At 32.2% G+C, this 13053-nt stretch overlaps 3 protein-coding genes across 3 annotated transcripts; 2 read left to right on the top strand and 1 right to left on the bottom strand.

The window, feature by feature from the left end:
- Positions 1-3384: 3384 nt before the first annotated feature.
- LOC150024210 (uncharacterized) lies at positions 3385-4263 on the top strand. Its single transcript, XM_090296745.1, has one exon. It carries the CDS (start codon positions 3495-3497, stop codon positions 3855-3857), a length of 363 nt encoding a protein of 120 aa, XP_090152871.1. The 5' UTR covers positions 3385-3494; the 3' UTR covers positions 3858-4263.
- Positions 4264-6408: 2145 nt separating this feature from the next.
- LOC137813715 (secreted RxLR effector protein 78-like) lies at positions 6409-6729 on the top strand. The gene has a single exon (XM_068616116.1). The coding sequence runs from the start codon at positions 6409-6411 to the stop codon at positions 6727-6729; it is 321 nt and encodes a 106-aa protein (XP_068472217.1).
- Positions 6730-10266: 3537 nt separating this feature from the next.
- Positions 10267-10739, bottom strand: LOC137819649 (TPD1 protein homolog 1). The gene is made up of 2 exons (XM_068623553.2): positions 10680-10739; positions 10267-10595 (listed from the first exon to the last, which is right to left on the bottom strand). Exons 1-2 carry the CDS (start codon positions 10726-10728, stop codon positions 10291-10293), a joined length of 354 nt encoding a protein of 117 aa, XP_068479654.1. The 5' UTR covers positions 10729-10739; the 3' UTR covers positions 10267-10290.
- Positions 10740-13053: the final 2314 nt, after the last annotated feature.

The raw sequence follows: 13053 nt of genomic DNA, 5'->3' as shown, positions 1-13053 counted from the left end.
GACCTCCATATTTTATTGGGAACTCCTCTTCAATGGAAATACTAAGTGTTTTATCATTGATCTGCATGCTCTTTGTCAACCTAGCATTGTAATTTCTCAATAAGTGGACTTGTGATCTAGCATACTCAAGGTTCTCCCACAACAACGTGGATTTATCAATGGACACCAACGTAGCCCCTTCTCCAACCACTTTTGCAAAGCAATTCTTGTTCCATAAATGAATCGGTAAATCATAACACCTCACCCAGACGATTTTATGGCCCGCAACATGAGCTTCCAACCAAGGCTCAACACTGTCAAAGACACTTTCGAACCACTCTTTGTTGAGCTTTATTAAATCATCCATGTTCTCCCCTTCTCTTGGTGTTAGCAGTGCTAGGTCATCCCCCAAATACCTCACTTTTATCATGCTCATACCCCCTTTCACAAATTCTTCACCCAACTGATCAAAGTCCAAATCTACATTGAACTGACCAATAACACTATTTTTCATCCACGACAAGACATGATGTTGTTCTTTAATAACATGCCCCTTCCACTTCTGTTGTGTTTCTCCTTTAACTACATCAACAAAGGAATTTCCCTCTCTTTTCCACCCAAACCTCCTTTCTTCTCTTCTTCCCATTTATCTCAGGATCATCCAAATGCAGCTTCCCATAGTCCCTTGGTTTCTCCGTGTGTAGGGTCCTCGAGTCCCTTCTCTCATCTCTATTGGATTCGAGCTCATGTCTCACAAAGAGTTTCATGTTTCCTATGTAGATTTGGTCTAACTCCCTCTCTAGACGCCCCACGTTTCTCACATAAAAGAATCTCACAAAACCGAATCTTCTCCCCCATTTATTTAGCCTACGTGAAATAAAAACTTCTTTCACCCTAGCCCATCTTTGAAAGACCTTGATCATGTCCAGTTCACCAAAACCATTTGGGAAATTTGAGAAAAAGAACATTGTATAACCATGAGAAGAGAGAATTGTTTCGCAGGCAGAGCTATGACCACCGTGCCTCTGAGTGGTACGTGTTTTGCTTCCCGATATGGGATTTTTCTATTACGGGGTAACTAGGGGTTAACCCAATAGCATGTTCACCAGCTCGATTATCACATTGACATACACACACAATGTGAACAAGGGAACCAGAACCACCAGTACCACCCGAGCCTCCTAAGCCATCTGAGCTTCCTGAACCACTAGCACCTCTTGAACCACCAGAGTCTCCTGAACCACCGGAATCACCTGAACCATTGGGACTGCCAGAACCACCCTAAACCCTTGGACCTGAACCACCCGAGCCTATGAACCACCAGAGCCTTCTAGTCCACTAGAGCCTCCTGAATCACTAGAATCCCCTGAACCACCACCTGAACCACTGGAACCAAAGATCGAGAAACGAACCTCTATTGAAGCAGTTTATGAATTAAAATTTATTTATATCATGTATAAGTTTGTAGACCAAAATCTCATACATTTGATAAAAGTGATAAGATTGATGTTGGTCTTAATAAAAGTAATAAATAGTTATTTATTATTCTACCTGTCTTCTTGTAGTTGGATCTCTAAGTTTTTGGAATGTTCCAAATTCTACTTGAGCATCTAAATCTGGGTCGATACCAGCAAAAACATCTCTGAACAAAGTTCTAGCACCATACCAAATGTGTCCGAAAAAGAATAACAGAGCAAATGAAGCACGCCCAGGACTGCTACAAAAAACACCATCTGATTTCAAAGTAGCACTATGAAAAAATTCTTTAAAATGTACTGCTCTAACCTCTAATAGTAACAGGTATTTTGTGCATGCCTGAAATTGGACTTTGCAAATTGCATAGAAGAATTTTCTTCACCCTAAGAAAATACATAAAATAGGTTAAATACTACAAAAAAAAATGCAAAGATAACCTTAGACATACCCATAAGTTTAAACTAAATGCACAAAATATATAAAACATTTTAATCAAGACATAAAAAAATACACCAAAGTCAATAGTACTTTGTTATCTTCACATAACCTCAAGTTACATGAAGTGTTTTGATTGAATTTTTAATTTCCATTTATCCACATCTTTTAGATTTGCAGATCATTTCCAAGTGACCCAATTGATTTTTCTAACTCTTTTGGAAAACTTCTCTAAAGTCTCTTGAATTCCTAGATTACCCTTCAGATATTTTGTTTTTACTAATAATAAAAAAATAAAAATATGTAAGAGATATTTCAACCGAATTAAAAAAAACTTCCATAATAACTATACAAAGACATGATCAGAACCAGACCAAAAAGCCTAAACAATTCCTTGAGATCCGTACAGAAACCAAACAACAAAAAGGATTCAAAATTCCTTTAATTCAAACAGAGAAGAGAGATTTAAATTAAAGTGCTTGGTAGAATATCTTAGGGCATCATATCACTTATTTCCAACGAATTTTGAAGACTATAGAGCTACACCAACATCACAAGCAAATAACAATCTGGCGAATGATGAGATAGTTTTTTTTTATCAACGATAAAACAATATATACAACATAATCATTTCAGGAGTGATCCAACCCCATTTATATAGATAAAGATAACTTGGTGAAAAACATCATAACCTAACCTCACTAACTTGTGACTCCAAATCTCACTAACCATCGCAATCCAAATATTCCGCATCTCTAATAAGATCTACTCTGAAGCATTACACAACCAAAATTGCAAAAAATAGAGTGAGCCTGAATTAGGACTATCGAAGAGATGCCTAGCCAACCATAACAAAGATTCCACACCATCCAAAAAATATTTACATTAAAAAAACAAATAAGAGATCATGTACCCAGAACAATTCAAATGAGAGAAACTCTTCTTCAATGAACAAATACTAACCCTTTCATCTTGCCAACTGTTTCCTCATTATTTTTTTCAAAGAATAGTTTCCAAACATCAACTCTCCTCATATTCACCCACACTGATAGAACTAAATAAATGCTAGCATTCTTACATTAATTAAGGAGAAGTTTAACTAAAATAATCAACTTTAGTAAGTTTCATTCCTCATTCTTTCTTTTCTTCGACAACTTAGTGATTTTTTTAATAAATTATATAGTATAACTTGTTTTTAAAATATAACAAAAATAGTGTGCTATAGTTTATAATATTTGGATATAAATATCTGAAATAAAGTGGACATATATAGGCAATGAAAATTAAAATTCCTAAATAAAATCTTAAATTGATGATTCCTTATAATTGTAATCATAAACCAATAATAATGCACAGGTGGGAAATCTTGCAGAAGCCAAAATTGGAATGAAAGGCAAAGCTGATTTTGAGGGTGAGAAATTAATGGAAGAACACAAGAAGAAGCTATTTCAACAAGTTTTCAAAGTTTTTAACATAACCCAATTGACTCTGTGTTCTCCAACTTCGTCACCATCATCTGGATGTAATTTCCTAACCCTAAGTAACTCACCATTCAACCTATACCCTTCAAAGGTAGGGTTGCTTGGGAGTCACATAACACCACCATGAGCCTCAATTGCCTTGCTTGTGGCCCAGTCCTCCAAAGGGTGAATTCAAACAACGATGGTGCATGTCTCCCACCACAAGAATCAACCAAACCCTTTGTTAATAACATTCAGAACAACAACAGCAACAACATGAATAGAAAAGTGAGTAGCAATCATAACAGAAGCTGGTCTTCAGGGAACATGGAACCACAATATGCACTCAGTGGACCTTTGGCCAAGGTTAAGGCAGAACACCATAGACGCACCAATAGTGAAGGTGGTGTTGGACCAAAATTGGTAAGGAGCAGTGGAATGAGAAGAGATTGGAGTTTTGAGGATTTGTCTGCACAACAAAAAGACAAGGGAGTTAGATGCTATTGAGATTTCCCTATCTGTCATTCATTCATTCATCTCTCAGTTCTTGGTTTCCCTTTATATATATTCAAAATTTGTTGGGTTATTCTTTGGAAGAAATTATTACATGCATGATCCATGCAAGATAGCCATGTGGTTTTATAGTTTTGATCAGTCTTATTATAGTTTCACGTGTGATCAAGTTTTTTCAAATTTTTTACCGAAGGGAAAATGGAACTTGTTCATGTGTGTGTCCCTAGAGATTGATGGAAATCATGTAACATTTTTTTGTTCTTTTGAAAATAAGGTGGAAGAAGTGAGATGTACAATTAAAGAAGGGATTAGTGAGACATTCTAGCATGGTGTTTCAAACACTTATAGCAAATTTTATGGGAGTTTTCTTTTCACCATAGTAAATTTTAATTCCCTTTTCTTTGGCTATATATAGTTTATTCTAGTATTATTCTTTTCCATTTGTTGCCTTGTCATTCATTTTCACTTTCTTGTTTCTCATCTAATTTTCACATTTATTATTATGATGTTTTTAGTTTAATAGATTTTTTTTATAAAAATATAATAGAATAAAAAGAGTATTTAAGGATATTCTAACTCTTGTACGAAAAGATTAAACTAGTAAATTCTACCGTTCTCATAAATCATAACTCAACCATCCCCATATATTACTTACATTATATAGACAAAAAAAAAAAAGAGAGGATAAAATATAGCTTAATAGATTTAAATGTTAATTGTTCTCTAATGACAAATAAAGGTAACAAGAGATTAAGGTTTTATATAAATGATCCAAATCCTCCTATTATTGTGTTGACTTGAAGATTCTTAACTATGTTTAACCAACAACGTGATATTGCTAAGTGTATACAAGAATTCGATTTAGAGTCCATTCGTAATGAAGTATTTGTTGAAAGAAATCAATGGAAACTTTTTAAACGATAATTTAATTTTATAAAAAAAATTGAAATTCTTAATTATAATAAAAATATGATATTTAAGTAAAAAAATCCTTTTAAAATAATTAAAATTTTATAAAAATAATTTGAATTATTTGAAATTAGAAAATTTCAAATTTTATCTAAAAGTTAAAAAATTTGAAATTCTTTATATCCTCTCTTCTTTCGCATCTGCATTATTTTCTCATACTTTCTTTACCTTAATTTGATTATTATTGTCATTAACTTAACTACGATTAGAATATTATCAGCTTTGAGCTTAATTGAGACAAAGACGTTGTCAACTCAATCGAGATAAAAATAGTTTATTTGAGACTTTTTTTTTAATTGATGTTGATGGGTATGCATTACTATTATCATTTATTTTCAAAATATAAGCTATTATTATTTCTAGTTTTTTTTTTATATAAACCTGAGTGTTGGTTTTTTTCTTCTAATTCAAATCGATTGGAATGAAATTTGAAGGAATTGAGAAGTTGTCCAACAGGGAGAACTTCTATAAATGTGTAAATTTTTGTTTTGTTAATTTTATACTCTTTTACATTGGGAATTGGGAATATGGTTGCATACTCTATTCTTTAATTTTTATTGGATGGTGTTAGTTATCACATATAGGTATTTCTTAATTGAGGTTGGAAATATTGTTAAAAGATACATCTTCAGAATGAGGACCAAAACCTTTTCTTAGTCTGGATGTTTGGCAAAAGGATGGCAGATTTAGAGATTTCGTCCGTAGTCATTGGCTCAGTTATGAGATTCACGGAAGAGGGATGTTTGTATTTAAAGAAAAATTGAAGAAGTTAAAATTCGATTTAAAAATTTGGAATAAAGAAGTTTTTGGCAATATTAACCAGGTAGGGGAGTTACTACAAAAGAGAATTCAGGAGCTGGATGAGTGCGACGATGCTGGCGGCTTAGATGAGGAGGGAAGAGAGGAGAAAAGGTCTTTCTTGGCAGAACAAAACAAAAACTTCTTCAAACAAGAAGCTATTATTCATCAGAAAGCTCGCATTAAGTGGCTGAAAGATGTTGATCTTAATTCAAAGTTCTTTCAATCAGCCGTTAAATGGAGGATGAGGAATGGGCTTAATGGGTTGTTTATTAACAGGTGTTGGTGTGAAGATAAGGAGTTGGTTAAAGATAAGGTAAGAGAATTCTTTGAGGCTAGGTTTGAAAGTGGTGATGGTCCTCAAGTCAGGCTGGACAATGTACCCTTTAATTTTGTTTCTGATGCTGACAACGAAATGCTGGTTAAGTCTTTCTCCGAAGAGGAAATCAAGTTAGCTATTTAGAGTTGTGATAGTTCCAAAAGTCCTGGGCTGAATGGTTTTAATTTTGGTTTTATTAAATTTTGTTGGGATTTTTTAAAGGATGATATTCTTTAGGTTGTGAATGATTTCGCTAGGTCTTATAAATGGCCTAGGGGGACGAACGCCTCATTTGTGTGTTTGGTCCCTAAGTTTGAGAACCCACAACAACTTTGTGATTTTAGGCCTATTTCTCTGGTCGGGTGCTTGTACAAAATCATCACGAAGATGCTTTCGTTAAGGCTTAAAAAGGTGATTAGCAAAGTCATTGATCCAAGGCAATCTGATTTTCTTTAGGGAATGGGAATCTTGGATAGTGTTCTTGTGGCCAACGAGGTGTTAAAGGAGGCAAAAAGGAAGAGGAAAAGTTGTGTTTTCTTTAAGGTGGATTATGAGAAGGCGTACGACTCTGTGAGGTGTGAGTTCATATACTATATGCTTGGTAGATTAGGGTTCTGTGAACAATGGATTGTTTGGATTAAATCTTGCCTGGAGTCTGCTTCGGTGTCAGTGCTTGTGAGTGGTAGCCCAACCAAGGAATTTGTTCCTCAAAAGGGTTTGAGACAAGGAGACCCCTTTGCTCCATTTTTGTTCCTTATAGCGACTGAAGGCCTTGCATGAGTGGTAAGGAATGTAGTTGAGAAAAATATGGTGGATAGTTTGGAGGTTTGGGCTAAAAAGGTTGAGGTCAATATACTTCAGCATGCTGATGATACTCTGTTTTTTCTGCAAAGCGAATATCAAAATGTGTTTAATATAAAGGTTATTTTAAGTTGTTTTGAGTTGGCTTCAAGACTAAAGGCGAATTTCTTGAAAAGCAATATTGGTGGGGTGGGGGTCGATCATTATATGATTTGCCGCTTTGCGGATATTCTTAACTGTAAGGTGATGAAAACCCCCTTCAAATACCTTGGGATGATTGTGGAGGGGGGGGGGGGGGTGCCATAGGAAGAAGTGTTTTGGGAAGGGGTGGGGGATAGAATAAAGACTAGATTGGAAAGATGGAAAGGTAGGTTTATCTCAATGACCAAAAGGATTTGCCTTATTAAGTCTGTTATTTCTGCTATTCCTCTGTTTTATCTTTCTATGTTTGAAGATTGTGAAATTGCAAAGGGACTTCCTGTGAGGTTGGGGGTCCGAAGGGAGAAAGATTGTGTGGGCCTCTTGGGAAAAGGTGTGTGAATCACGTGATGTTGGAGGTCTTGGGGTTATTAATATTAAGCTTTTTAATGTAGCTTTATTGGGAAAATGGATTTGGAGGATGGGCTCCTCCAAGGGCGGTTTGTGGAAAAAGGTTTTAGAGTCCAAGTATGGAGGCTGGAGAAGTTTGAAAGTGTCCAATCCAAACAGGTTCGATCCCTTTGGTGGAAAGATTTGAATGAGGTGTGGGCATCGAAGGAATGGGGTGACAAGTTTGAAGACCATGTTAAGTGGGAATTAGGTAATGGGAATGTTATTTTATTTTGGGAAGACATTTGGGTGGGTAATGTTGCTTTGAAAGGTAAATATCCGAGATTGTTTTCCCTGAGCGTTAATAAAGAGTCTTTGCTGGAGGATTGTGGAGATTGGGCTAACGGTGTGTGAAAGTGGAATCTAGTTTGGCGAAGAAGTTTGTTTGAGTGGGAGAAGACCCAGGTCTATCAACTTTATGAGGAGGTTTTTGGGTTGGGCCTTGTTCTGGGTTCTGATGACTGGTGGTCCTGGAAAGGTAGTGTGCCCCCTTATTTTTCGTTGAAATCTGCCTATCGTCTTTTGAGGGGAGAAGGCAAATGGGAGTTATCGTATTTTTATAATCTGTTTTGGAATTGTAAGGTCCTACCTGCTGCTCAGGTTTTGGTCTGGAGGGTGTTGGAAAACAAGATTGCTACTAAAGTTAACTTGGATAGGCGTGGGGTGGTGGTTGACAATATTCTTTGTTGCTTGTGCGGGGTACAAGAGGAATCTACAAATCATTTGTTCTTTGGTTGTAGAACTACCTGATTAGTTTAGAACCCGTGTCCTTGTGGTTAGGTTTGGTGTCGGCTGCTCCCATTGATCCCTTCTCAAATTTTATTATGTTCTCTTTATGTAAGGCATATGTATCTGTCAACTCAGTTTTGGGAAGCGTGTGGATTGATGTGGTAAAGGAGATATGGAATCATAGGAATAAGATCATTTTCAACGGTGGAGTGGTGGATCACCTTGAAATCTTTTCTTTGGCCCAACTGAATGTTTGGTCTTGGGTTACTTATAAAGTTCCCGGTGCTCATTTTTGCTATTCTGATTGGTGTTTGGCCCCTATGTCTTGTCTCAATTTGTTATAAGTTGTTCAATTTTGTTTTCTTTGGTTCGTTTTCATGTGTGGGTTGAGTGATGGATGTTTGTGAGTTTGGGTTACCTTGTTATTCCCTTTAGAGGCTATGGTTGTTTATGGGTTGTTTTCTGTTAGGTAGTGGTTTTTTTCCTCGTTTGGGAGTGAATGTTTTGGTGAGGTGTGCTAGAGTGTCATGATATGTATAAGGGTTGAACTACCCCTGAAATGATTCTATTTATTTATTTATTATTGCTGATAATAAATAAATAAATAAATTATGCACCTTATATTCTCTAAAGGCTAAGGCATTTTGAATTGTTCATTGTCAATGACAAATTGAAGGAATACCTCAACAATGTTTTTTCTATATTAAACTTTGACATATTATTAGTATTAATTGAATTTTGTACTACTCGTCTTCGACAGAGAGATTTCAATATATACAAAGACAATATATAATATAACAAACAATCAAATATTTATATGTATATAATAACAAAATTGGTTATAACTAAGTGAATGTAAATTACTTATTAATCAATTGAATATTTAATTTAGGCTTAAAAGCCTATAAATATAGATTGATCACACATGAAGTGTTCAATCAATTCTTTTTATTCAAACACTTATTCTTATACATTCATCAGTTTCTTTAACTTTTATTGACTTCTCGGAGAATCTTTTACAAGTGGATCTCCCTTAGGTCTTTTTCATCAATAACTCCACATTCCTTGGACACTCAAGCTTGGCTCCCCCGAAGTATCACTCTTTCCACCCTAAAAAAATCACACTCTTTTCTAGTAAGAACATTTGACACCTACCATTGGTTTAAGGTTTAAGATCGAAATAGTACTCACTGATACGAGCAACACTTGTAGGATAAAACTTAATGCATCGAGTAAATAATCGAGTCTCATCCAACCCTGACGAAAAAACAACTTGTCTAGGATGGAGGATGACCAACACGCTACTAAATCTTAAAGAGTTACAACATGGATAAAAACACAAGGGTTTTAGACTGACTCACAATCTCAAACCCTATATCAAAATAAGACTTATTATTAGTTGTATTAGTCATTTTTTCCTTAACAATTGAGAACTATTAGTCATATTAGTCGTATTAATCAAAATAAGACTTATTATTAATCGTATTAATGAAAATGAAAGTATAAATATATATATATATATATATATATTAATATTAGATTACTTTACATTATATTTGTTCTCACTTCCTTATTTTTGTCTCTTATATATGATGCAAATAAAAATATCAATTTAAATAGATGGAATCTCTGGAATTTTCAAATTCATTCTCTGCTATTCTCACAATAGTTTTTCTTTAGAATAAATATATCATTGCTAATTCAATCACTTTTAGAAGGACAAGACTATTAACTTTAACATTTTCCTTTAACATAGAAGCCCCTGTTATTTTGGAAAGACATATATTGATCACTTTTTATATGTCTCCTACCATCTATACCAATCTCTTAATCAATATATTTTCACCAACTATGTAAAGAAACTAGTAGAATAAACAAAAAAAAAAAATTATAGATAAATAAGTCACCTTCTTTCTCCGAATAGTAAGAAAATTTATATGTGTGTATGAGGTCGAAAAAATATATAATGTAAAAATTATCTCATAATTTAATTTTGTCGATATTTGGTAGAAGTAATTATCTCATAATAATTAAAATAATATATAAATAATTATCTCTTAATAATTAAAATAATATATTATTACTTTGAATAACAAGTGATAAATTATAAAAAAAAAAAAATCAAAGAACATCAAATTAATGTTTTATTATAAAATGATAATGATGATGAACAAGATTGGAGTAATAAGATGAATTTATTATAGAAAATGATTTACATTACATTTAACATGCAACCTTTGAGGAAATTGGATTTAGTGGGAATTGAGTGTCCCAAGCATAGTTGAATTCGATAGCACCTTTCCAGACAGGTTGACCTAAACTAAGAAGACAAACATCACCTGAAACTTTCAAAAGTGAAGATTCGACTGGTTCAACAGTTTTAAACCCTTTGCAATTCAATTGTACATTTTGTTGAACACATGCACACCAATTTGTGATAGTCACACTCCATTCTGGCTTTCCACCTACTGTACGTCCTGTTCTAGATTGGGTCACATGAATATCGTTCAAAGAGCATTGTCCATAAGCTAAAATCATCAAACACAAACACAAGTTATCAATAATGTTTTATAAACAATTACTATATCTCTTTCATTGGGAACAAAACTCACCTTGAGAGACAAAGACAAGTAAGAAAGCTACAATGAAATTCTTCACCATTTCTAATAACACAAATAATAACTTCAATTATTCAATTGATTATCCCAAAAACTAACATTGAACACCATGTTATTTATAGGCATATTTGAATTAGTTCCATTAACTTTAATAAATAAGATTCATTTGAAATTTGACACCCTAAAAGAAGTAAATTAAAATTTAATAATCATAAGTTAGAAAAATAATCTAAATTAGGAACATATATATTTTTAATTATATACATGATTATATCAATAAATACAGAAGAAAATAATCACATAAAAGTAATAACTGACTAGTCATTCCTATCTGGATAAGATTATTCCAATAATAATGCAATTAATTAATTTCAAAATTCAACGGAGGTAATGCATGAATACATTTCATATTCTTTTCAAAAACACCTTTGTAACAATTAATTTCAAATTAAAATTCTTCTTAATAACTAATTTTGTTTCCATGTATAATAAGTAATTCATAAAAATAAAATAAAAAATGAATTAATTTAGTTATTATTTCTAAATTTGTTAATAATTGTATTTTCTAAAATTGTCTTTAAAATCATTTGGACTAATCATAATTGTTTCTTTACCCAAATATTTTTATTAAATTCTTATTTTATAACGGGGAAAATGTTTATGGAGTTATGATTCTTTCTCAATAATAATAATAATAATTATTATTATTTTGAAACAAAATTTATTTATTGAATAATTTATTATAAATTAATTAAGAGATGTTGAATTTGGGTTAAAAATAATTATCATATAAGATGATTTTTTTGAAATTTATTTTACAGAAATTATTATCTGTCTAAAATATTGTTCTTCTCTTTTCTTTCTAAATTTAAGAAATGGTTGTACGTTTTTTTCATGAGTTTATTTTAGAAATTTTGGTACAAATAGAACAATTTTGTGAGATTAAATGCCATTTTTTTAGTAAGTTTCTCTTTCTCCATTTTTTAGTTGGTTTTATGAAAATGGTGCATGTCTGTGATTTAGAGTTTTACTTTTATATGACAAAAATAATATTTATTAACATGATTCTTAGTCTAGATTATTTTTTAGAGTATTTTATGAATATGTTTAGCCTTCTTGTTAGAGCAGTAAAATTAGGAACTTAAGCCTTAATTATACTTTTGATAGCACTTAAGGTATGTGATTTAGGGGATATGAGTTTGTCACAATGTTAATGTTGATTTTTGTGTAGAGAATGCGTTTCGTTTAAGAATATTTAAAGTATTGAGTTTTTTATATGGATGGTATATTTAATGATAATTTTTGAGATATTTTTTTTATAGTAATTTTATGTTTGCAATATAGTGAATGTTTCTTATAGACATTATTTAGTAATGTATTATATCAACAAAATGTTGAATTGTTAAAAGTGATAAATATGATAAATTGTGTTCCTAAGTGTATCTTGCTTGATTATTTTATATTATTTAATTAACAATGATATATTAATTAATATTTTTTTTATTGTAGTTATATATACGTATTTATTAATTTACAATGTTTTTGGTTAGTAAATAAATAAAAAAATATAGGTATATTATTAGAAATACAATAAATATTAATTCTAATCAATATAATAATGTATCATGGTAATTGTTAGTACACTCATTAAAAACAATAAAATAATAATAGTAATAATAATAATTTAAATTAATTTATATTTGGAGGTTATCTTAGGATTTAAAATAATAAATATAAGCAAGATGAAATAATTTTGTATATTGTCTGATATTGATGGGCTTCTCAATCAAGAAAAGATTGTTATGGAGGAGCTTGATCATGTTCTTCATTATTAATATATGTTTTGGAAATAAAGAGTTAAGATGTTATGGTTCAAAGATGGAGATCGAAATACTGCTTTTTTTTCCATGTTGTGGTCAAAAGAAGAAATAATTCTAGTGGGATTTATCGTCTACGGATTGATAATGAGGTTACTAAGGATCCTAAACTCATTGAGGATCATATTTTGGACTTTTATAAAAATCTTTAAGCTGAGTATATTTATAATGCTTCATATACAAGTAATATGGAAGATTTTATTGGTTCTTATATTTCTGAGCTAGTTTCCTCTTAGGAGAATATGATGTTGATTAAATGTCCCAATTTTTTGGAAATCAAGACTGTTGTTTTTAATCTTAATCATAATAGTGTTCCTGGTCTTGATAGTTTTGGTGGTGTTTTCTATCATTCTTGCTGGAACATTATTGGGACAGATGTTTGCAATGTAGTTCAACAGTTTTTTAAACAAAATTGAGTTCTCCCTGGAATGGACAGTAATGTGGTATCTCTTATTCCTAAGATTAAGGGTGCTGACTCCATTAAAGATTAC

This window comes from Phaseolus vulgaris, chromosome 10 (assembly GCF_051622355.1).
Source record: "Phaseolus vulgaris cultivar YP4 chromosome 10, ASM5162235v1, whole genome shotgun sequence".
In the NCBI taxonomy this organism is placed as follows: Eukaryota; Viridiplantae; Streptophyta; class Magnoliopsida; order Fabales; family Fabaceae; genus Phaseolus; species Phaseolus vulgaris.
The sequence above is the reverse complement of the archived record's forward strand: the minus strand, read 5'-3'. Positions and strand labels throughout refer to the sequence as shown.